This window comes from Convolutriloba macropyga, unplaced genomic scaffold (assembly GCF_964194025.1).
Source record: "Convolutriloba macropyga unplaced genomic scaffold, txConMacr16.3 SCAFFOLD_1337, whole genome shotgun sequence".
Classification (NCBI taxonomy): domain Eukaryota; kingdom Metazoa; phylum Xenacoelomorpha; order Acoela; family Convolutidae; genus Convolutriloba; species Convolutriloba macropyga.
In genome coordinates this window covers 20,001-47,324 of record NW_027451299.1, presented here as the reverse complement: position 1 = coordinate 47,324, position 27,324 = coordinate 20,001, and the positions used below count along the sequence as shown (strand labels likewise).

The window sequence follows — 27,324 nt, the reverse complement described above, 5'->3', positions numbered from 1 at the left end:
AAACACATACACAAGCGAAGAGGATTTAAAATTTATAATCCTTACTGGAATCGAATGCCACTCAGCCTGCCATCACTATCCTGACTATAAGTGAAACCAGAGAGTCCTTTGGCGCCAAAAAGGGTCATATTCAGCTTCTCTGTTGTATAGTTCGAGTCACTACTATCTTCGTCAAATAAACCAGCGAGCTCAAATAGATCAGTCTCGCCATCTTCGTTCAAGTAGAAGACTCGGAAGCCACGTATGTAGTCTTGACCCGCAAAATAATACACCTAAAAAATTGAGCTCTCAAAATCAACTTAACGAAAACGGCAGTGACCATGCGTTCAAAATGTATTATACGTCATCAAGTACCATTTGAAGCACAATCAATGTTGTTCAGATCCCTAGCACTTTCACATTTAAATTTTAGTGCAAAATTTTTTCAAAATCTGAACTATTTTTCAATACAATTGATAAATAACACATAAATTGGGGAATTAAAGTATGCTAAATGAGAAAAAAAAGAATGAGAAAGTTTAACATCTTTCAATGACATCTGATATTTTACCTTCTCAATGGTTAAACAATCAATTAAGTGTTTCGAAGCTAAGAGTATTTCATTTTCAGGAGCTGCATTTTGTTTACAGATATTTGTCCCGGGCAATGTTCTGGAGAGAAAAAATTTGCAGAACAGAAAAACTTAGCATATCAAAAGCAAGTTCTATACAACAAAAAGCCTTCTGGAATGGAATAAACTTTCGTTTCAAATACGGAAAATAAAATCTCAAGAAATCAGAAATATTACAACAGCATCTGCTCCGGCAATTTAGCACCATTCGAAAAAAAAAACATTAGATACTTCAAAAGTTATTTTTATTTTTAACTGCTCAGAATCTCTAACTTTGATTTTAAACATTGTAGTTGAAAAATCTGTGTATATTACATCTGACTTGAAAACTATAACCAGCTGGCTATGAATATCAATTAATGGTCATTTCGGAAAAAAAAGTTGACAAATTTTATTGGCTGCTGTTTTTCTTCAAATAGTTCCATAGAAAGCGGGAACCTTTTGAGAGCACATCATCTTAGTCGTATTAAGGTAATCTTAATATTTTGCAGGAGGATTAAAAAGTACTGACCATTAAAAATTGAAAACACCTGAAAAAGTTGCTGTATATTGAGCTTGAAAAACTCATTGGTAATGAGAGAAAGTTTTAAGAAAATGAAACAAAAAGTTCTGTTCGGAAAGTTTGTTTCGGAAAAAGTTTTCATCAATAGCGTCGTATAATCTAAATGAATTGATCCCTGAAAGTTTCAGGAGCGTTTCGATTAAAAACTTTTAAAAAGAATTAATTAAATTAGTGCCACGAAACACATAGTTTCCGACAAATATCTTTTCAATATTTCACTCTTTCTAGTTTGGGAAAAGTTATGCTCAAACTTTTCTAGTTATGCTCGAAAAAGTAAAATCTCAAACTTTTTAGAAACTTGATCCAGTGCTCAATGTTGTGAGTTCAATAACGAAAAACGAATGATCAATAACCAAAGCTTGGGAATTCTTGATCTACCGGTAAAGAAACTCCACCCCCTTTTTCCAGTCTTTTCGCCAATTTTCATTGGAGGACAGACCAACAAAGGGCAGATCCGAGAGACCAAAGTCAGCACCGATTGAGCCTCATCAAACACTGGATGAGATTCACTGAACATAATTAAATAATCATACTCTGGATTTGATAAACATAGCCGGCAGATTGCCGGAATAGCTGCGAAAGAATAGACCTGCGTGCCATATAATAGAGATAGAAACAAATACAGATCCAAATTGAAAAAAAAAATCGACGCCGCTCAAAAAACTAGGTAAAGAAACATTCAGCGATAAATCAATTAAGCTTGTTAAAATTCATTCCGCAGAAGCCTCTTATTAGGGACCTTTACTGCAAATACGAGTTCTTTTGACCTTAAACAAATTCAAATTAAACTTAAGTTTTAAAGTGCAAAAGTCATTTTGTTGAGTGAGGTAAGTCACGTATGATCAAAATCTAATCACGCAAATAACCTAAAAACTTTTGCTAAAGCGAGTGAGAAACGACGTCACGCGCGCAAAAGCTGTTATTGAGAGGAAGAAGTCATTCAAAAAATTTGACTTTTTCAGCTTTGCTGTGTGAACAAATGTAAAACGAAAAAAGAGCGTCAGACGACGAAACAAAAAAAAACATAGCAGGACAAGTCCTGAAATACAATTCAAAGAATTGAAAGAAAACTTAGAAGTATTCTGCTTGACATGCAGATCAATTGAACAATGCCAGCCAAAACAGAAACAAAATGATCTGAAAAAATTGAGAAGCTAAAACAATCAAACAAACTAAACAAAGCTAAAACTGCTGAAACAAAGCTAAAGTTGCAAAACTCTTGAAGCTTTTACCCCTAAAGCAAATTTTGATCCCTTTAAATATATTTATTTTAAAAATATGTTGTAAACCTATTTTTTTTCTGAAATCCGTCCACTATTATATCTACAAGACCTGGAAAAAAATCGTTGGTCCTTGAAGATCGATTAACTCGAAAATGACAAGAAGTTTTTTTAAAAAATTAAAATCAATTGCAAATTTCATTGAAATGTTGCTGAAATTGTGATATTAATATTCTTAGAATCATTTCTGTGTTTCTAGACGCTATCCAGTAACCCAATTCCAGGCCCTGAGAAATCCATTGGCTCAAAGACTGATAGGCAATAATTTTTAGAAAAATTTTAGAAATTTCAAAAAACAGAAATTAGTTCTATGAAAATGCTGAAAACTATTGCCCCTAGCAACTATTTAATAACATACTGTCAAACCTTGGATGAAGATACCTGTCTACTGAGGCAAGAAAAAATAAAATACAAATGTTTTGAAAAAACTTGAAAAAAATTGCCAGTTTTAACAAAAAACATCTAATAGTCGAAAGGTTAAATTGTTGAAACAAATCCGTTGAAACTAAAAACCATGCAGTAACTTTCTATCAGAACGTGGAAAATTTGCGCACTTGAGAATGGACGAATATTAAAAACTGACAAAAATTTTAGGAAACCTTAAAAAAATTAAAGATTTCATTAAAAAATGCTAAATTTCGAGACATTAAAATGTTAAAAACCATTCCATTCTTGCTAGAAACTATGCTGTGCCCTAATAACAAACCCGAAAGGAGATTGCCTGGTCCCTGAAGCTGGAAAAACTGAAAAAAAATGCCGAAAATTTTCAAAAATCTCAAAAGAAATGCGAATTTTGTTTAAAAAAATAGCTAACATTTGTGATCTTCAAAAGTTGAAACCTATTCCATGGAAACTAAAAACTTTCCAGTAACTCAATATCCAACCCCTGATGAGGTTTTTTGGCCCCTGGGACTCAAACAGATTGAATAATGACAATAAATGTCAAAAAATATGAAAAAATTTTTGTCAAAAATGCTAAAATTCATGATGGCAAAAAGTTGAAAACCATTCCATTACCACTAGAAACTATGCAGTAGTCTATCATCAAACCATTTATTAAACCCTAGAGGAGGTTTCTTGACACCTAGGGCTAAAAAACTCAAAAAGTGAAAAAAGTCACAAAATACATGAAAAATTGCACCATTTTGAGCCCAAAAACTCCTAAAAATGACCTTCTAACCTTAAATTGAGGCCATCCCAGCAGCTGCACCACTCTAAGCAATTGAAAGACGACTAAAGCCCACTTTGGGTCTCTAATGAAACTTAATGCCCGCTGGGCTTTACCTGTTTATCCGGTTTTGAAAGATCAAAGTCATTGAAAAATGTGTGAACACATCTTAAAAAAAACACAGCGCACCAATACAAATCAAATTCTTTGAATTGTAAAAAACCAAGAGCACCGCAATATAGCTACGCTCAGCTTACAGCTTCGCAGCTACAAAAAGGTCCTACGCCAGATTTTTATATAAATGCACCAAGAATGTCCGGCTTGTTTTTGAGGCATTTTATGCATTTTTGTCCGTACCTCAATAGACCTGGGATATCCTCTAAATTCGTTCACAATAGGGAATCCACTGTCAGCTGTGAAATGAAAACACTCATCTTCCTCACAGATATCTTGCACCTCTCCGCTGGACTTCGTAGTTCCGTTTGGATTGGAAAATTGGATCTCCCGAGTTGTGGAATAGGACTGGACTAAAAATAATAATTTAGGTTTACAATTGTACTAAAGAAAAATTTATCTCGATTATTGTTTTTGATGGAAATGAATTGGTTATGACAACTAACACAAACACTTTACAATGATTCATAATATTGGACAGCATAAACAGTCCATGATACTAATATTGCCACTATCACCGAAAAGCATTGTAAATTATCTCTATTTCTTGTTTGTATCTATGTAATACTGACTTCAATTCCTAAGGTTTCAATCGTGATTAACCTCGATGGAGACTTTAAGCACATCTATCAGGTCTGCAACCCTTCCTACCTCGGCTCTAAATTTGAACTTTTTACCAACCATCGGGTACTCCCTCGAACTCGATTTGGTAGATCATGCTACCAGCCACAGTGCAGTCAAGTCGAGCCGCATTAGCTGAAACACAATGTCACATACAGTTTCAATGTTACGCCATTGCCGCAAAATGCTTAAAAGAAAACAGTTTTTCAAAATGGTTTTTCAATAATGCCATGATAATTTACGTGCTAAGCCACGCCTCAGTTTTCAAAAAGCTTCTTTGGCCCCTAGAGATTTAAAACCTCGAAGAAATTACATTTTCAGACAATTTTTAAAAGTTTATCAAAAAGTTGCTGAAGATTTTGAGTTTTTTTCATCCGAGAAAAAAACTTTGTTAACGTTATAAACCAAGCAGTAACCTATCGTCAAGCAGCTAAAAGTTTAAATAAAGATTGGTAAAATCAAAAATTGATCATAATTTGTTTGTAAACGTTAATTTTTATTGAAATGGTGCTAAAAATTGTGATAGAAAACTTTGAAAATATTACCATTGTCAATAAAAACAATGCAGTCTTCAATAATTAATCCCAGAGGAATTTGGGCCCTTACGATAACAAAACTCGAAAAAAGACATAAAATGGTAAAAATTTGAAAGCTAATTTAAACTTTATTGGAAAATCCCCAAAACTTCGTTTTGTTACTATCTCCAAAACCAATTCTTTTTCTCTGAAAACCAAAAATCATCAACTCCTAAAATGTTTCATTTTGCCCTAAGTTTACTAAATTTAATAAACTGAACAAATAAGAAAAGAATTCAAAAACTTTTAAGAAAACATCTGTAAAAATCAAATTCATTTTGCATTCCATTTTATTTTTGCATTACTCATCTCACAAAAAAGACTTTAAAAGAAATTATGCCTCACAGAAGACATTCAAATGAAGACGAATGGAACAAAAAACTCAGCAAAAGGACAAAAATCTGGAAAATTGCACAATTTTGAGCTCAAAAATTCCTCAAGATAAAATTTATGCCATGAATTTTGGGCTTTCGGGTCAGCTTCAGCACTCTGAGCACTCGAAAGACCTCTAAAATTAGCTAAAGACCCCTAATGAAAAAAAACATCCTTTGGGCGTCACTTGCTTGTCTCTTTCTTAAAGATCAAAGTCATGGAAAAATGTTTTAATACATTTACATCTTGCAAAAAGACAGAGCTCCAATACAATCCAGTTCTTTGATTGTGAAGAAAAAAATGTACGTACGAAGAACTGAAATAAAATTGGAGCAACGCTGGGTTGATCAAACATGATTGTTTTTCGCGTGCGGCCTAAAACATTGCATCTCTAGCAGTCAGCATGTAAGCAGAGCCACACATAATGCTTTCTGAGCCCATCCACTGAAAGCAAAAATTATTTCAAGCTTCTGAAGAGTTGACTTCTAAATAATTACGTAAATTTAGGTGCAAGTGGTTCTGATTGCGGCTTTGAGATATTTCCTATTTTCAAATAATTCGCCAAATGTTTTGTTGAATGAAGTCTCTTCGGTTTTTTTTGATCGATTCACTTTTTTCTAAAGCTATAGAGTGAGTACAGAACTAACATACTACAAAGCAAACTGATCGGTGCAACAGACTGATCTCCGCTCACCATTTGAAAACTTTTTTTGACAGTTCTGCTTGATTGGATGAAAGAGCAGTAAGAGTTTCTTCCAAAGCCGCCAAATGATGAGTATCAATTTCCTTTAGCACTCCTCATGATTCTACTAATGGCGAGTTGCATCGCAAGGGAAACAGCCGTCTGTAAAGTTCGAAAAACTTTTGCAGAACATTAAGCGACCATTAAAGATTGTCTAGATACGTTAAGTTTTGACGAAGATCCTCAAATTTACCAACATACTTGTGGCCACAAAACTGTTGCAAACTTCTACATTGCTTATTTTTTTCTGTGCGGTTAGCAATTCCAATTGGTTGTATATCAAGGATTTTCTATCACAAACAAAACACATGTCACGACTGTTTTTTTAAAATTTTTAGCAAGGAACAGGTATTTTTTCTTGCATTCTTCAAAGTTGTTAAAAATTGACCCAATATATCTCATCCTTGCAACGCCGAATGACTCAACCTAAAATGTAAACCCTACCTAGCTGAAAAGTCTGACATATTATTTACTGTTTCTCCCAATTATAATAAAAGAAGTTTTAGAGATATTTTTTTTTCAATTAAAACATTTATTGCAACAAAGTCTCTTTTTTTATCAAAATCTTCTTTAACCAGTTGAACATTTTTTTAAATATAAGTTTTCAATTTTTAAACGAAAGAATTTATGCATTCTCTGGTAAAATATTGAAAATGGTTCAATCAATTTTCTGCGCAGTTTTTTAAAAGAAATTGTTTCGATATGTATAATATGGTTTGTCCTGTACACGGAGGTATAAATTTTTTCGTTCAACAGTATCAAAAAATGTGGAAAAATTAACATCAGACAATTAAATGGACAAGATTTTGTTCAAGAGAAAATGAATTGTGAACAGCCTTTGTTGTTTTTTGTTCCTCATTGCATAGATGATTCAATTTTTGAATTCATGTTAAAATAATATAAAGTTGAGACAATATTACTTTCAACTTGCCACAAGATCTGACAATACAAATGCAATACAAATGCCAGATTTAAAAATGTTGTTATGAAATTGTACGTCTTTTCGATGTAGAACTTGAACCTTGTGCAAAACCGCGGCCCCAGCATAACTTCCGAAAATCTTTTGTAAAAATCAAAATCAAAATATAATCTGAACATCGCAGCATCGGAGGACGGATGCTAATGAAAAAACTAAAACCCTTGATGAAGTAAGAACTGAACAAAAAATTTAGGTTTTTTCTTATCGGAGTAAACAGTATAATCGAGACCTGCCACCTGATAGATTAAAGTATTTTCTTGAAGGATGTAGTGCTGATGTACCAATGTTAATGAGTTATTACAGGATCAAAACTTTGAATATCCAAATATAAAGCACGTGTCTGAGTCCAGAATAGTTCTCTGAAACTCCATGTAATTCAAACCTAACCCAACAAATAAGTTGTTTTAGTTTACAAGCTTTGGTTTAAACCTTGATTTTATATTTTTTTTACAAATACAAAAAATATCAAAACAACCAGCTGCAATTTATCTCTGTGTTGAAAAATTCATATATATATATATATATATATATATATATATATACCTCATTTGTTTTGATATGCGGTAAGTGTTCGGAAGTTTTGATGCCGACTATAATGAACAGTTAGTTTTGATTTTATATAGTTTTTTTCTTCTCGGGCCGAAGTGTCAACGCTAAGAAACGCAAAATTATATATGATTGGCGTTGAATGCGTTGAATTTATGTAAGATCTACGCTTGAGCGTAGATCTTACATAAATTCAACGCAGTCAACGCCAATCTTACATAAATTTGCGTTGAATTTTGGCGTACATCTTACATATTTAGTGTTGACTTTTAGAGTAGATCTTACATATTTAGCATTGAATTAAGCGTAGATCTTACATAAACTCAACGCATTCAACGCCAATCTTACATATTTTGCGTTGAAATTTGGCGTAGATCTGATATATTTAGCATTGAATTTAACGTAGATCTTACATAAATTCAACGCATTCAACGTCAATCTTACATATTTTGCGTTGAATTTTTGCGTAGATCTTACATACTTAGAGTTGAATTTGAGCGTAGATATTACATATTTAGTGTTGATTTTTAGAGTAGATCTGACATATTTAGCATTGAATTTAACGTAGATCTTACATAAATTCAACGCATTCAACGCCAACCTTACATATTTAGCGTTGAATTTTAGCGTAGATCTTACATATTTAGCGTCGAAATTAGCGTAGATCTTACATAAAATCAACGCATTCAACGCCAATCTTACATAATTTGAGTTGAATTTTAGCGTAGATCTTACATAAAGTCAACGCATTCAACGCCAATCTTACATATTTTGCGTTGAATTTTGGCGTAGATCTTACATATTTATTGTTGAACTTTTTCTATTCCATTTAAGACCACTTTACGATTTCAAAAATTTCTTTTTCAGAATTTTTTTTTTTCAAAAGGTCAATTTTTCACGGATTCGACCCCTATAGTTCACAGGTGAGAAAAGTGAAGTAGGCAAAACCCCACTTTTTAGTGCTGTTTTATAGTGCAAAATACCTTTCAGACCATTTTACGATTTCAAAACTTTTCCAAGTTTTTTTTCCAAGAAGTTTATTTTTTTAGTGTTTCAACCCCCTATACTGCACAGTTGAGAAAAGTGAAGTAAGCAAAAAATCACTTTTGGTGCTCTTTTATAGTGCAAAATCCATTTCAGACCAATTAACGATTTCAAAACTTTTCCAAATTGTTTTTCGAAAAATCAATTTTTTCACTGCTTCGACCCCTATACAGCAAAGGTGAGAAACATGAAGTCAGAAAAAAAACCAATTTTTAGTGCTCTTTTATAGTGCAAAATCCAATTCAGAGCGTTTTACGATTTCAAATTTTTCAAGTTTTTTTTTCGAAAAACCAATTTTTTTCACTGTTTCGAACCCTATACTGCAAAGGTGTGCAACATGAAATTAAAAAAAATTTTTAGTGCTCAATTATAGTAAAAAATCCAATTCAGATCATTTTACGATTTCAATTTTTTTCGAAAAATAAAATTTTTTACTATTTCGACCCTTATACTGCACAAGTGAGAAAAATGAAGTGACAAAAAATACCCTTTCAGTGCTCTCTTACGGAGCAAAAACCATTTCAGACCATTTTAGGAATTCAAATTTTTTTTCAAAACTTTAAAAAAACTTAAATTTTTCCCAGTACGTCTCACATGGTAAATGCGTTGATTACGTTGAACTTATGTAAGATCTCGGCTAAAGCCAGCGCCAAATATGTAAGATTTATGATGATTTCAACGAAAAATATGTAAGATCTACGCTAAATTCAACGAAATATATGCAAGTTCTACCCTAAATTCAACGCAAAATATGTAAGATCTACGCTAAAATCAACGCAAATTATGTAAGATCTACGCTAAGTTCAACGCAAAATATGTAAGATCTACGCTTTATAAGGATTGTGGCTCTTAAGGAAACCAAAGTACTGTGGCACAATGGTAGAAGAGGCGACAAGCAAGCAGGAGGTCAGTAGTTCGAGTCTCATACGCAATTGGAAGTTAATAGTTCAAGTGAACGCTTTTTATTTTTTATACGATCAACGCTAATTTCAACGCAAAAATATGTAAGATATACGCTAAGTTCAACGCTATTTATGTAAGATCAACGATAAATTCTACGCTAAAAATGTAAGATCTACGCTAAAATCAACGCAAATTATGTAAGATCTACGCTAAGTTCAACGCAAAATATGTAAGATCTACGCTTTATAATGATTGTGGCTCTTAAGAAAACCAAGGTACTGTGGCACAATGGTAGAAGAAGCGACAAGCAAGCAGGAGGTCAGTAGTTCGAGTCTCATACGCAATTGGAGGTTAATAGTTCAAGTGAACGCTTTTTATTTTTTATACGATCAACGCTAAATTCAACGCAAAAATATGTAAGATATACGCTAAATTCAACGCTATTTATGTAAGATCAACGCTAAATTCTACGCTAAATATGTAAGATCTACGCTAAATTTGTAAGATCAGCATAGTTTTGCGCTGAACGCTTTGAATTTTTGTCTTTAAATTCAACGCATTCAACGCAAAATTATGTAAGAAAATTGCAGTGAATTTTCCAACTTGTCAACGCTAGTTGCCGCTGATCTTACATAATTTTGGCCAATTTCTCGGCCCGGGTTGGATTGGATAAGGAAACAATTTGTAACTAGTCAACATAAAAATTTGTGTAGTAACGCAAACAGATTACAAAGTTGTATTCTGTTTTGAGTATTTACTTTTGTGACAAGTTTCGAGAATTTGTGATAATTTTCAGGAGAATTTAATAATGCAAAAATTTTCAGATAATTTTTGAAAAACAATATTAAGAAGATGAAAGTTTTGCTTTTCGATTATAAATACAAGATCAAGACGGTGGGCTCCATTATATTGCTCCGAAGCACGATAAATACTTATTAGCAAAAATTGAATGATGCTGTGTAAGCGTGACCTTTTCTTACTAACTCGAGTTAGACTTCAATTTTCAATTGCGTTTCTGAATTTGCAATGAACATAATGAAAAACAGCTCGCAAAGCCACTTCATAGCATGACAGTACGTATCAAGTTTCGTGATTAAAATTTTCGGTCTGAGAGGACTCAAACCTACTCGCTCTTGACATTGCAATGATGATAATAACTCACGTGTGGTGAATTGCACTGGTGTGCTCTCCAGGGATTGTAATCCTCCCAGATTGCTGTCTGGACCACTCAGAGTGAAGCTGTAAGTAGTCTGCGCCACTAAGAAGTGCAATAATCCATAGGGCCCGAAGCTGACCTCCGCTTTTGGTTCCTGGTAAAAAATAACGCATCAAAATTCTCGTCTCAGTTATGTCACAATTTCAGACAACTTGAGAACTAGAGCTGAATCTTCCCACGTTAAGGAATCATTTGCAAAAAAATTGTGGCGAAAAAGTTGAAGTACCATATCTAATCGGTGAATATAACTGTTAGAATGGTAGTGCATTTAGCGGTCCAATTTTAGAATAAATCTGGTGCAGTTAATAATAATAAAACTATAAAAATTGTCACACTATAATAAATCTACCTGCAGCTTGTGCAGGTAACAATAACTGCACCCAGGTTTAGGTGTGCAACCCTAGACCGCTCTGATCAGGCCATGTGGGTCACACACCGGTGGCGTGATGCCACCAAAATGCATGGTCTGGGAAACGCTTTAGTCGCACGATTGTCTGGACAATGGTTGCACTACAGTCTAATCATATGTCGCACGAAAGTCACATGGTACCGATGCCTGCAACATTACTTGCACAAAATTGTACCTGCAATTCATCTCGAAAACATTAACAAGAAATTATATTCAAACTCAGAGTAACTGATTTAAAATTGTTAAATAGTTTTGAATTGTGAGCGCTTTCTGTTTTAACATCTCAAATCACAAGATAGGGTTTTTCGAATTGTAGAATTATATCAAGGGCAAAAACTTTCAATAATATTTGGCAGTATTTTTTCGTCGGAAGAAATTTCCCGAAACTCAAAGCTGGAATTACTTGAAATTAGTGCAAGTTAAATGATAAAGCTTAGGCTGCTGACTCTGCTTTTGATAATTAGGCCAGTTTTGGAAACAAAATAAGTAAAATTCAGTTTGTGAGCAAAAAGCTAAATACGACTGCGAAAAACGAATATCGATCAAACTTGAGTCGGCAAACACAATCTGTGGTAAAAAATACAGATATTCCTAGACGCGATAGAAAGACCAGACATTTTTGTTATGTTCAGAATTGACTGAAGTTCTGAATTGGTAAAAAAAATTTTTGCTTCATATGCATTTTTCGAACACGAAGGATTTCATGACGGCTTTTTGGATGCAAATTTAAGTTATACACTTCTTTGGAAACAATGTCTTTAGGCAATCTGATTGTCATCCAAGAAAGCAAATATTTTTCTGTAGGCATTCTACGAACAAAATAATCTGTGAAATATAGTCATCTTTTTGTTATGCATTTTCTGCTACCAACTATTTCAAATGTTATAATTTTTTTTAACCTGAGAAAAGGAACTAATTATTCGTTTTTTGCAGTTTGCACAATGAAATGTTTTTTATATAGACGGGATAAGAAATGTTTGTGACAAAACAAATAAGAGAAAAAAATTGTTGATAAAACTTTGTTAATTGTTCCTCTGTTTATGTTATATGTGATAAAAGATAATTTCTTCAGACAGTTTTCATAAATTTCTTCGAAAAAAGTGGAAAAAATATCATCTTATTCTTTTCTTCCCAGTGCCCGAACCCAGGACATGCCCAAGACCTAAGAACTTGGATTCCCACAAAAATTTCTCCAAGTCCCCGCAAGGATTTGGATTCTCCAAGAATCACAAGAGGTTTTCTAGGATCTTAGCAGGACCTTGCGCTTGATTTTTGAAATCTGACACATTTTTGCAATATGTTCTGATTAGAACCCAAACCAACTCAAAATCTTTAATTGTTTTCTTAATAAATTATCACAACCCTATGCAATGAGTTGGCGAAACACTTATGAAAGATAAAATCAGATCCGTCAGAGTGGTTCCATTACGTATTGTTACCACATATGATATAAAAATATAGATGAAAGGAACTATTTGAACTACTATTAGATTTACCTGATTTCTGTCTCGGTAAGGTTTAGTATTTTTCTACTAACATCTTCTATTCCAACATTTTGGTCCCCAGATCGTTTTCACGGCAACAGTGTATCTGTATATGATAATAAAAATGCAAAACCAATAAACCATTAGTTTTTCGGTTTTTCCTAACCATTGGTTTTAAAATAATTTTGCGAAAAACCGTAGATTAAAATTTTGGCAGGAATATCATTGGGTAGAAGACTAGAGAAGATTGGGTACACTTTTGTATATTTACTTTATTCCTTTTAGTAGATAGCACTAACAAAAAACAGTTTGCAACCATGGAGATAAGTTCTCTGTTTCCGCGTAAGATTGACAGATGACGCTTTTTTACCGTTTTCACTCAAAAATTGAGAAAAATGAAAAGTTATTCAAATATGTGAAACTTTTGGGGCGACCAGTTTTTGGAAATAGTTGATAGGGTGGCTAACTAGTTCAATTTTTTAAATACTCAACCGTTTAATTTTATATGTATGCTTGAATTTACAGAAAAGGGTTGTTTCTATTTTTCGAATTGTCCATCCCGCGATTGTTGAGTTTAAAGGTAAAAGTTAAGTACAGATTTGCAAGCACTTTCGACGCTACATATAAGTTAAGATCCAGTTATCAAAAGCTAGAGCTAAACATATACACACTAGAGAACCATTCGCAAGGACATATAAGCAAAAACATCTTAAGCGGCAAAAATAGTTAAATTTGGCATCAATTGTTTGGATTTTAGCTTTGAAATGTTGTGTTTCTCCGCATTCAATGCAATTCAAAAACATTTTTTGAAAAAAAGTTCCAATAGTGTTCTACTAAAAAAAATAAATTTGTCAAAAAAAAAAACCCAGTTATGCATCGTCAACAATTTTAAAATGGAACATAACACGATCAAGTACAAATATTCGAATTAATGAAATCTAAAAGATGATTAAGTAACTCTACAGAGAGGTGAGTCATCGGAGAATTGATTCAAACGTTTGCAATGGAGCATAACTTCAGGTCTCAAAGACGCTAAAATTAGCTGGAAAAAAGATATCTGCTTCTTATCTAAATATGCTAACCAATAATATAACTTTCAACTCCAAATACGAGATTTAAATCTCAACTGTAAATTTTTAATTATAACCATCTTCTCTTTCATGACTGAAATCATAGAATTTAGTCCAACCGTACGCGAAACTTAAGAGCAGAAACTTTCCATAAAAGTCCATTGTAGTATTTTTCCATGAAAGGTTATTCTTTTAAATTTGTTACATGTGAAAGAAAAGATTTTCTTACAAAAACTATTTTTTTCTTGGTTTAGACTGATAAAATAACTAAAAGGTAAAAGTTTCTTTTTTTTAAAAAAATCGCTTTCTTAAGCAATCACAATCTCGCGCAGTAAGTTGATTCGCTGTTGTTTGCTATTATCTTTTGTAAAAAAAGTTTTTTCGCTATTATTTTTTGCTATTAAAAGTTGTCTGTTGGTATCTTTGTTACCAAAACGATGGCCCACAGATCGTATTCACTGTTAAAGAGTGTTCTTAAAAAACGAGAAAAGTAGGAATTGTGTTACATACAGAGAAGGCGCTAATCGTTCAGATTCTTCATCTTTGTTTTTTATTCTTGACGGGTATGATGCCCCTTTTAATAAAAAGTTTTTCCGATTGCTCTGTTTTAAAAATTGAAAAGAACATGTACGTTTTCTAGTTTTCCCAAAAGGAAGAAATTGCACACAACAATTAGAGCTAAATTTTTTCAACTATCTGCTGTGTGAGATGTGGCAGCATCAAAATCATAAGAATAATGATAAGATTCTGTCAATTCAAACAAAGAGGATTGGCAATTTGCATAGATAAAAATGTTTTGATCCCTCTCAACCACATAATGACCTATATGTCCGTCAAATGAGGAAGAGATAGAAAACACAAAAATCATTTATTGTACAAGATAATTGGTTTATCCTTTTTAATTTTGCTTTAATCTCCAATAAATACACAAATGAAACAACAAATCATTAGAGAGCCGATGATAACTCTCATTAGGGTAAGTAAGAGACATGACAGACAACAAAATCAAACAAAACAACAAAAATTAATTACCAAGACTAAGTCTATCCGTTATTTATGACTCAATGAAATAGTCAAAATAGCATACGTTCAAAAATAAACTAAACCAAGTGAATTGATTGTTACCAAAAAGATATGGCAACTGCCTCTATAGAGAATCATTAAAAAGTAGCTGGAAAACAAAAATAGCAAAGTTAGAAAATACGTTTACACTTTTCACAAGCAATTAATTTCAAAGTTTTTAAATGCAATGAGACATCAACTGAAACCGTTAAATGGCTTCATTTAGAGCATCATCCAAACTTAATGAGATTTTTCGTTATCCAGAATGTCAAACGACTACAAAAAGAACAAATACAGGCAAAAACCAATTTTTTTTTTTCAATTTTGCAAGGAAAGTGTGTCGAAGCCTAAGAGATCTAAATCTATTCACTTATGATATTGTAAATAGCCAATGCGCGTTATTTCAATGCCAATCAATAATGTGAGATGTGACTTATCATTTTTCTGCCATTAATGATGGGAAAGACAGCAAAGGAAACTTAAAAATTGGAAAATTACAAAAACTTTTTCTTGATATTTCGTAGTATCAACGCCAAAGAACAATCATTTGAAAAGAATCCAGAAAAAGGAATATTTTATAATTCATTCAAATCATTTGACATCGCCCGTTAATGACACTACGATAAGGGATCCAGTAAAAGATTGAAAAAGGCAAATCTCGATAAATGAATACAGCTTTTGAAAACATTTTTTTTTAAAACAGTAAGACATATCAACCGTAAGTTTTCGACTAAAAATCTAATTAGTTGATCATACAAAGCTCACAGTTGGACTTAGTTGCTGCTTACAAAATCAAGCCAATTGTATGTTTCAATAGCGAGTCTAAGTCAAAAGATTACACATCAACACTTAAAACAGGCAGAAATAAAATTTTCGCAAACAATGTTATGCAAACGGCGTTGAAGCCAAAATGCCATATGCTTTTGGCTGAAAGTATTTGGTATTTTTGTTTTCCAAAAACATCTGTTTTTTGGGCTGTAAACTTAACCTGTCAAAAATGAAGTTTAATTTTAAATCATTCTAGTTTGTAACTAACAATAAAAAGGCAAAAATTTTTCAAAAAAACATATAGAGCGCCTCTTAAAAACCGAACAATTTTTGAGAAGTAAAATACCACAACTTCACCAAAATGAAAAGTTATTCAAATCTTTGAAACTTTTGGGGCGACCAGTTTTTGGAAATAGTTGATAGGGTGGCTAACTAGTTCAATTTTTTAAATAGTCGACCGTTTAATTTTATATGTATTCTTGATTTTACAGAAAAGGGTTGTTTCTATTTTTCGAATTGTCCATCCCGCGATTGTTGAGTTTAAAGGTAAAAGTTAAGTACAGATTTGCAAGCACTTTCGACGCTACAAATAAGTTAAGATCCAGTTATCAAAAGCTAGAGCTAAACATATACACACTAGAGAACCATTCGCAAAGACATATAAGCAAAAACATCTTAAGCGGCAAAAATAGTTAAATTTGGCATCAATTGTTTTGTTTTTTTAGCTTTGAAGGGTTGTGTTTCTCCGCATTCAATGCAATTCAAAAACATTTTTGAAAAAAAGTTCCAATAGTGTTCTACTAAAAAAAATTAATTTTGTCAAAAAAAAATACCCAGTTATGCATCGTCAACAATTTTAAAATGGAAGCTAACACGATCAAGTACAAATATTCGAATTAATGAAATCTAAAAGATGACTAAGTAACTCTACAGAGAGCTGAGTCATCGGAGAGTTGATTCTAACGTTTGCAATGGAGCATAACTTCAGGTCTCAAAGACGCCAAAATTAGCTGGAAAAAAGATATCTGCCTTTTATCTAAATATGCTAACCAATAATATACCTTTCAAATCCAAAGACGCGAATGAGATCTCAACTGTAAATTTTTAATTATAACCATCTTCTCTTTCGTGACTGAAATCATAGAATTTAGTCCAACCGTACGCGAAACTTAAGAGCAGAAACTTTCCATAAAAGTCCATTGTAGTATTTTTCCATGAAAGGTTATTCTTTTAAATTTGTTACATGTGAAAGTAAAGATTTTCTTACAAAAACTTTTTATTTCTTGGTTTTGACTGATAAAGTAACTAAAAGGTAAGAGTTTCTTTTTTTAAAAAAATCGCTTTCTTAAGCAATCAAAATCTCGCGCAGTAATTTGATTCGCTGTTTTTTGCTATTATCTTTTGTTAAAAAAGTTTTTTCGCTATTATTTTTGTTGCCTGTTGGTATCTTTGTTACCAAAACGATGGCCCACAGATCGTATTCACTGTTAAAGAGTGTTCTTAAAAAACGAGAAAAGTAGGAATTGTGTTACTTACAGAGAAGGTGCTAATCGCTCAGATTCTTCATCTTTGTTTTTTATTCTTGACGGGTATGATGCCCCTTTTAATAAAAAGTTTTTCCGATTGCTTTGTTTTAAAAATTGAAAAGAACATGTACGTTTTCTAGTTTTCCCAAAAGGAAGAAATTGCACACAACAATTAAAGCTAAATTTTTTCAACTATCTGCTGTGTGAGATGTGGCAGCATCAAAATCATAAGAATAATGATAAGATTCCGTCAATTCAAACAAAGAGGTTTGGCAATTTGCATAGATACAAATGTTTTGATCCCTCTCAACCACATAATGACCTATATGTCCATCAAATGAGGAAGAGATAGAAAACACAAAAACCATTTTTTGTTCAAAATAATTGGTTTATCCATTTTAATTTTGCTTTAATCTCCAATAAAAACACAAATGAAACAACAAATCATTAGAGAGCCGATGATAACTGCCATTAGGGTAAGTAAGCGACATGAAAGACAACAAAATCGAACAAAACAACAAAAATTAATTACCAAGACGAAGTCTATCCGTTATTTATGACTCAATGAAATAGTCAAAATAGCATACGTTCAAAAATAAACTCAACCAAGTGAATTGATTGTTACCAAAAAAAGATATGGCAACTGTCTCTATAGAGAATCATTAAAAAGTAGCTGGAAAACAAAAATAGCAAAGTTAGAAAATACGTTTACACTTTTCACAAGCAATTAATTTCAAAGTTATTAAATGAAATGAGACATCAACTGAAACCGTTAAATGGCTTCATTTAGAGCATCATGCAAACTTAATGAGATTATTCGTTATCCAGAAGGTCAAACGACTACAAAAAGAACAAATACAGGCAAAAACCAATTTTTTTTTTCAATTTTGCAAGGAAAGTGTGTCGAAGCCTAAGAGATCGAAATCTATTCACTTATGATATTGTAAATAGCCAATGCGCGTTATTTCAATGCCAATCAATAATGTGAGATGTGACTTATCATTTTTCTGCCATTAATGATGGGAAAGACAGCAAAGGAAACTTAAAAATTGGAAAATTACAAAAACTTTTTCTTGATATTTCGTAGTATCAACGCCAAAGAACAATCATTTGAAAAGAATCCAGAAAAAGGAATATTTTATAATTCATTCAAATCATTTGACATCGCCCGTTAATGACACTACGATAAGGGATCCAGTAAAAGATTGAAAAAGGCAAATCTCGATAAATGAATACAGCTTTTGAAAACATTTTTTTTTAAAACAGTAAGACATATCAACCGTAAGTTTTCGACTAAAAATCTAATTAGTTGATCATACAAAGCTCACAGTTGGACTTAGTTGCTGCTTACAAAATCAAGCCAATTGTATGTTTCAATAGCGAGTCTAAGTCAAAAGATTACACATCAACACTTAAAACAGGCAGAAATAAAATTTTCGCAAACAATGTTATGCAAACGGCGTTGAAGCCAAAATGCCATATGCTTTTGGCTGAAAGTATTTGGTATTTTTGTTTTTCAAAAACTGCTGTTTTTTGGGCTGTAAACTTAACCTGTCAAAAATGAAGTTTAATTTTAAATCATTCTAGTTTGTAACTAACATAAAAAAGGCAAAAATTTTTCAAAAAAAACCTATAGAGCGCCTCTTAAAAACCGATCAATTTTTGAGTAGTAAAATGCCACAACTTCACCAAAAATTCGTTTTGCTAAAGTTGTTTCTCCAAAAAAAAAATGTGGAAAAAGCTACATAAAAAACTACTCAAACATTTTTTGAGATGTAAAAATCCACAACTTCACCAAAAACTCGTTTGGCTAATGTCGCTTCCCCAAAAAAACAAAAAATGTGGCCTGTCAAATTTGACCTGTCAAAAATGAAGCTTGATTTTAAATCATTCTAGTTTATATCTAACATAAAAAAGGCAAAAGTTTCTCAAAACAACATATTGAGCGCCCCTTAACATTTTCTGAGATAAAGAATTCCACAACTTCACCAAAAACTCGTTTCCCTAATGTTGTTTCCCCAGTAAAACAAAAAATGAGAAAAAGCTACAGAAATAGATAATTTGACGGAAAATTCAATATAAAAAGATAGAGTTTTGGATGCTTATCGAATAAGAATACCAAAAAATTAAAATTTATCAACTGAATGCCTAAATAGCTTGATTAGTAGATCCTTAGATTTCCGATTGGAGAATTTTTTAATTAGACTCAGCAATAAGACCGGAAAAAATAACATAGAATGCTTGAACATCTCAAGAGTTGCCTAAACGAAAACAATTTGTCGGAGCCATGAAAACCACGAGCTTTACTCATAAAAAAACAATAAAGTTTCTTTGAACCTTACTGGAATAGAAGGTAACTTCTCATTTATTGCCACTTTAACCAAGAAAAAACTTTCTGGAAATGGGGATGAAAAAACTGGAAACGAAAAATTTCCAAAAAGACAGACCCAAATTCCAATCCGAATCCTTTTTCATTTGTCGAAAATCTTAATACATCGAAAATAAACTAAGCATTTTTATAAATATCGCTTTAATTTACCGAAAGAGCGCAAAAAGGTTCCATAGCTTTTCCATAGCTTTTCTTAAGAACCGGAGGCACAAATAACCCAGATCTGAGTAAAGCCAGATTATATCAGCCATTTCTAAGTCTGCAGTACTGTTCAAACTGGACAAAAGGGGCCAAAAATTCATATTCAATGCATTTTTTTATGAAAAAAAAGAACAAAATTCCTAAAATTTCAGTAATTTAGCTGAAAATTTTGACAAAAATGGACTCAATTAATTCACCAACTCTTTTCTATCTTTAAACGTAAAACCAATAAGGCCATTTTTAATATTTTTTTAATCAAATTTATAAAATAAATTGATAAAAATTTCAGCAAAATTATGAAGATTTGAACAAAAAAAATTGTTTTCCTCAGTTCAACAATATTTCTTCTACGCGGTAAGTAGTAATCAATTTTCGTCACTCATTTCTGCTAAGCGGGATACTGCTGAATTTTCTAGTTTAGATGGACGTAATGTTTCCGAACTATTTAGACAAATTTGCTGGTTCAGATTTGACCGGTGTTGCTGAAAATTTGCCTTCAAAGAAATCAATCGAATGGATCTTTTCACATTTTCAGTATGGATCAGTTGATCAGCTGATAACCACGTTGCAAGCATATAAGGTCTCACAAGTTCCTTCAACTATTGAAAACAAGTTCAACGATTTCTATAACATGACGTACAGTAAAATAATTCATTAGAGGAGTTCTTGTCTCCACAAGCAATTTTTGATAGAGTGAATAAATACTTGGAACAGTTGTGATTTCATTCAATAGTTTAAAATTTGTCTGAATGCAGTTTGTTACCAACAAACTGAAGTTTCAGGACAAACAAAAAAATATTACCTGAGCTGATGAACTAGAGTCAGCTTGATTTTTGCTCTGAACTGTCTCACCGCTGAGAAAAAATGTTTCCTGAAGAGAATACTATATTTGCGTTGATTATCAGTCAGATTTTTCTTATTGTTCCGACCCTCATTAGTGGGGGAGAACAATCTATTGAACTGTTATGTTCTATTGAGTCATCTTACTTGAATTTTTGTCGAGCATAGAAATTCAACTATAAAAGACCTTCCCGAATTTCGATTTTTCCGAGGATTTAGGGAGGCTTATAGTTTCGTGAACGTTAGCCTAGATTCCATTTTTTATTCATTTTTTTTTGGCATTTTCGTTTAAGTTTTGACCAATTTTTGCAAAAAAATATCACAAAGTTGTAAGTATTCTGGCAGATTCTTACAGGACGATACATCGTCTGGCAAAAGTTTCTGCTATACTCCTAAGAGATAACCATTTGTCTACCAGAATCCTACACTATATTCTTTTTCCTACCATATTACTACAAGATAACATTTTTAGCCAGATTCCTACAATATATTCATTTTTCTACCAGTTTGTAACGAGATTAAATGTTCGTGCCAAATTTCTACAAGATAACCATTTTCTTCTGCTAGATTCCTATTAAACAGCAAATTTTTCAAAGCGGGAATTTCTATAGCAATTTTATTATGCGATTTTTTGTTACAGTTAACAAATATACAGCAAGGACAGAACATTAATTGAGGTGGTGGTCTATTCTCACAATAATCAAATAAGCTCTCTCTTCAAATAAAAAAATGATGCAATAAGGAAAAAACTCTCTGAATAGTTAACTGTTTGTACTTAGCGAGGTACAATAATTTTAACAAGTACTCTATGCGCAACCCGGGCTTACCACCCAGAGTATTTCAGTACTGAACCTGAGTATCTCCAAATTATCTTGCAAAACAAGTACTGAAACAGCTTATTTACATTAAAAAAATTGGTCATTATGCCCAGAAAAAAAACAGAACAACTATTCAGACTGTTCAGAGTAATTTCATAGCAAAAAACAGTACATTGAAATTTTCGAAAATGTTGAAACATGCTAAGCATGTCAGAAAAGCATGCAAAAAGCATGCATTTTGCTGTAACGACGCGTTACCAGTTAAAGCAGCTACACACATACTACATACTGTGTGCATACTGCTACTTTCACTGACAACCACGTTGCAAGCATATAAGGTCTCACAAGTTCCTTCAACTATTGAAAACAAGTTCAACGATTTCTATAACATGACGTACAGTAAATTAATTCATTAGAGGAGTTCATGTCTCCACAAGCAATGTCTCCATCTAAACTAGAGTCAGCTTGACCAGAGTCAGTTCAGAGTAATTTCATAGCAAAAAACAGTACATTGAAGTTTTCGAAAATGTTGAAACAAGCTAAGCATGTCAGAAAACATGCAAAATGCATGCATTTTACTGTAGCGACACGTTACCGGTTAAAGCAGCTACACACATACTACATACTGTGTGCATACTGCTACTTTCACTGACAACCACGTTGCAAGCATATAAGGTCTCATAAGTACTATTGAAAACAAGTTCAACGATTTCTTTAACATGACGTACAGTAAAATAATTCATTAGAGGAGTTCATGTCTCCACAAACAATTTTTGATAGAGTGAATAAATACTTGGAACAGTTGTGATTTCATTCGATAGTTTAAAATTTGTCTGAATGCAGTTTGTTACCAACAAACTGAAGTTTCAGGACAAACAAAAAAATATTAACTGAGCTGATTAACTAGAGTCAGCCTGATTTTTACTCTGAACTGTGTGTGTGTGTGTGTGTGGTCGAATTAACATTATTGTATACCTCTTGTCAGCATAAAACCATTCTGTTCTAAACCTTTCACTGATAACCACGTTGCAAGCATATAAGGTCTCTCAAGTTCCTTCAACTATTGAAAACAAGTTCAACGGTTTCTATAACATGACGTACAGTAAAAAAAAATTCATTAGAGGAATTAATGTCTCCAAAAGCAATGTTTCCATCTAAACTAGAGTCAGCTTGACTAGAGTCAGTTTAGAGTAATTTCATAGCAAAAAACAGTACATTGAAGTTTTCGAGAAAGTTGAAACATGCTAAGCATGCCAGAAAACATGCAAAAGGCATGCATTTTGCTGTAGCAACACGTTACCAGTGAAAGCAGCTACACATATTCTACATACTGTGTGCATAATGCTACTTTCACTGATAACCACGTTGGAAGCACATAAGGTCTCACATGTTCCTTCATCTATTGAAAACAAGTTCAACGATTTCTATAACATGACGTACAGTAAAATAATTCATTAGAGGAGTTCATGTCTCCACAAGCAATGTCTCCATCTAAACTAGAGTCAGCTTGACTAGAGTCAGTTCAGAGTAATTTCATAGCAAAAAACAGTACATTGAAGTTTTCGAAAATGTTGAAACATGCTAAGCATGTCAGAAAACATGCAAAAAGCATGCATTTTGCTGTAGCGACACATTACCGGTTAAAGCAGCTACACACATACTACATACTGTGTGCATACTGCTACTTTCACTGACAACCACGTTGCAAGCATATAAGGTCTCATAAGTACTATTGAAAACAAGTTCAACGATTTCTTTAACATGACGTACAGTAAAATAATTCATTAGAGGAGTTCATGTCTCCACAAACAATTTTTGATAGAGTGAATAAATACTTGAAACAGTTGTGATTTCATTCGATAGTTTAAAATTTGTATGAATGCAGTTTGTTGCCAACAAACTAAACAAACAAAAAAAATACTAACTGAGCTGATGAACTAGAGTCAGCATGATTTTTACTCTGAACTGTGTGTGTGTGTGTGTGTGTGTGTGTGTGTGTGTGTGGTCGAATTAATATTAATGTATACCTCTTGTCACCTAAAACCATTCTGTTCTAAACCTTTCACTGATAACCACGTTGTAAGCATATGAGGTCTCACAAGTTCCTTCAACTATTGAAAACAAGTTCAACGATTTCTATAAGATGACGTACAGTAAAAAATTTCATTAGAGGAGTTCATGTCTCCACAAGCAATTTTTGATAGAGTGAATAAATACTTGGAACAGTTGTGATTTCATTCGATAGTTTAAAATTTGTCTGAATGCAGTTTGTAACCAACAAACTGAAGTTTCAGGACAAACAAAAAAATATTAACTGAGCTGATGAACTAGAGTCAGCCTGATTTTTACTCTGAACTGTGTGTGTGTTTGTGGTCGAATTAACATTATTGTATACCTCTTGTCAGCCTAAAACCATTCTGTTCTAAACCTTTCACTGATAACCACGTTGCAAGCATATAAGGTCTCACAAGTTCCTTCAACTATTGAAAACAAGTTCAACGTTTTCTATAACATGACGTACAGTAAAATAATTCATTAGAGGAGTTCATGTCTCCACAAGCAATTTTTGATAGAGTGAATAAATACTTGGAACAGTTGTGATTTCATTCGATAGTTTAAAATTTGTCTGAATGCAGTTTGTTACCAACAAACTGAAGTTTCAGGACAAACAAAAAAATATTAACTGAGCTGATGAACTAGAGTCAGCCTGATTTTTACTCTGAACTGTGTGTGTGTGTGTGGTCGAATTAACATTATTGTATACCTCTTGTCAGCATAAAACCATTCTGTTCTAAACCTTTCACTGATAACCACGTTGCAAGCATATAAGGTCTCTCAAGTTCCTTCAACTATTGAAAACAAGTTCAACGGTTTCTATAACATGACGTACAGTAAAAAAAATTCATTAGAGGAGTTAATGTCTCCAAAAGCAATGTTTCCATCTAAATTAAAGTCAGCTTGACTAGAGTCAGTTTAGAGTAATTTCATAGCAAAAAACAGTACATTGAAGTTTTCGAGAATGTTGAAACATGCTAAGCATGCCAGAAAACATGCAAAATGCATGCATTTTGCTGTAGCAACACGTTACCAGTGAAAGCAACTACACACATTCTACATACTGTGTGCATAATGCTACTTTCACTGATAACCACGTTGGAAGCACATAAGGTCTCACATGTTCCTTCATCTATTGAAAACAAGTTCAACGATTTCTATAACATGACGTACAGTAAAAAAAATTCATTAGAGGAGTTAATGTCTCCAAAAGCAATGTTTCCATCTAAATTAAAGTCAGCTTGACTAGAGTCAGTTTAGAGTAATTTCATAGCAAAAAACAGTACATTGAAGTTTTCGAGAATGTTGAAACATGCTAAGCATGCCAGAAAACATGCAAAATGCATGCATTTTGCTGTAGCAACACGTTACCAGTGAAAGCAACTACACACATTCTACATACTGTGTGCATAATGCTACTTTCACTGATAACCACGTTGGAAGCACATAAGGTCTCACATGTTCCTTCATCTATTGAAAACAAGTTCAACGATTTCTATAACATGACGTACAGTAAAATAATTCATTAGAGAAGTTAATGTCTCCAAAAGCAATGTTTCCATCTAAACTAGAGTCAGCTGGACTAGAGTCAGTTCAGAGTAATTTCATAGCAAAAAACAGTACATTGAAGTTTTCGAAAATGTTGAAACATGCTAAGCATGTCAGAAAACATGCAAAAAGCATGCATTTTGCTGTAGCGACACGTTACCGGTTAAAGCAGCTACACACATACTACATACTGTGTGCATACTGCTACTTTCACTGACAACCACGTTGCAAGCATATAAGGTCTCATAAGTACTATTGAAAACAAGTTCAACGATTTCTTTAACATGACGTACAGTAAAATAATTCATTAGAGGAGTTCATGTCTCCACAAGCAATTTTTGATAGAGTGAATAAGTACTTGGAACAGTTGTGATTTCATTCGATAGTTTAAAATTTGTCTGAATGCAGTTTGTAACCAACAAACTGAAGTTTCAGGACAAACAAGAAAATATTAACTGAGCTGATGAACTAGAGTCGGCCTGATTTTTACTCTGAACTGTGTGTGTGTTTGTGGTCGAATTAACATTATTGTATACCTATTGTCAGCCTAAAACCATTCTGTTCTAAACCTTTCACTGATAACCACGTTGCAAGCATATAAGGTCTCAAAAGTTCCTTCAACTATTGAAAACAAGTTCAACGGTTTCTATAACATGACGTACAGTAAAATAATTCATTAGAGGAGTTCATGTCTCCATAAGCAATTTTTGATAGAGTGAATAAATACTTGGAACAGTTGTGATTTCATTCGATAGTTTAAAATTTGTCTGAATGCAGTTTGTTACCAACAAACTGAAGTTTCAGGACAAACAAAAAAAAATATTAACTGAGCTGATGAACTAGAGTCAGCTTGATTTTTACTCTGAACTGTGTGTGTGCGTGTGGTTGAATTAAAAATATTGTATACCTCTTTTCAGCCTAAAACCATTCTGTTCTAAAGCTTTCACTGGTAACCACGTTGCAAGCATATAAGGTCTCACGAGTTCCTTCAACTATTGAAAACAAGTTCAACAATTTCTATAACAAGACGTACAGTAAAATATTTCATAGGAGCAGTTCATGTCTCCACAAGAAATTTTTGATAGAGTGAATAAATACTTGAAACAGTTGTGATTTCATTCGATAGTTTAAAATTTGTCTGAATGCAGTTTGTTACCAACAAACTGAAGTTTCAGGACAAACAAAAAAATATTAACTGAGCTGATGAACTAGAGTCAGCTCGATTTTTACTCTGAACTGTGTGTGTGTGTGTGTGTGTGTGTGGTCGAATTGACATTACTGTATACCTCTTGTCAGCCTAGAACCATTCTGTTCTAAACCTTTCACTGGTAACCACGTTGCAAGCATATAAGGTCTCACAAGTTCCTTCAACTATTGAAAACAAGTTCAACGATTTCTATAACATGACGAACACTAAAATAATTCATTAGAGTAGTTCATGTCTCCACAAGCAATGTCTCAATCTAAACTAGAGTCAGCTTGACTAGAGTCAGTTGAGAGTAATTTCATAGCAAAAAACAGTACATTGAAATTTCCGAAAATGTTGAAACATGCTAAGCATGTCAGAAAAGCATGCAAAATGCATGTAAAATGCATGCATTTTGCTGTAACGACACGTTACCAGTTAAAGCAGCTACACAAATACTACATATTGTGTGCATACTGCTACTTTCACTGATACTGAATATTTCGATGTATATTTACTTCTCTTAAATCGTCTTTTCAATTAGCAAATGTTGTCAGCCTAGAACACATTGTTTTTAACCTTTCGCAGTGCGCTCGTGTGTGTGTGCGACAGTGTGTGTGTGCATGTGTCTGTGTGTGTGTGCATGTGTCTGTGTGTGTGTGCATATGTCTGTGTGTGTGCATGTGTCTGTGTGTGCGTGCATGTGTCTCCGTGTGTGTGTCTCTGTGTATGTGTGTGTGTGTGTGTGTGTGTGTGTGTGTGTGTGTGTGTGTGTGTGGTTGGATATGCCTGTGGTGTTATGCAGAATGGTGTGAATATGCCTGTGGTGTGATGCAGAATGCTGTCAATATGCCTGTGGTGTTATGCAAAATGGTGTGAATATGCCTGTGGTGTGATGCACAATGGTGTCAATATGCCTGTGATGTGATTCAGAATGGTGTGAATATGCCTGTGATGTGATGCAGAAGGGTGTGAATATGCCTGTGGTGTGATGCAGAATGGTGCGAATATGCCTGTGGTGTGACCGGCAATCAGCGCTGAAACAGGCTAAAAACAGTGTAATTTAGGCTGACAATCAGAGCTACTTTCACTGATAACCACGTTGCAAGCATATAAGGTCTCACAAGTTCCTTCAACTATTGAAAACAAGTTCAACGGTTTCTATAACATGACGTA

General features: G+C 33.2%; 1 protein-coding gene across 1 annotated transcript in view; it reads right to left on the bottom strand.

Annotated features, from left to right (window-relative positions):
- Nucleotides 1–27,324, bottom strand: part of LOC142356545 (uncharacterized) — a gene marked incomplete at both ends in the record, with an annotated part of 49,090 nt that overhangs the window by 7,460 nt on the left and 14,306 nt on the right. Inside the window, 4 exons of the mRNA XM_075408431.1 lie at nt 46–272; nt 3,978–4,147; nt 4,476–4,550; nt 10,739–10,886. Of these exons, the coding sequence (XP_075264546.1) occupies nt 46–272; nt 3,978–4,147; nt 4,476–4,550; nt 10,739–10,886 (620 nt within the window). The remainder of the gene's footprint in view (nt 1–45; nt 273–3,977; nt 4,148–4,475; nt 4,551–10,738; nt 10,887–27,324) is intronic.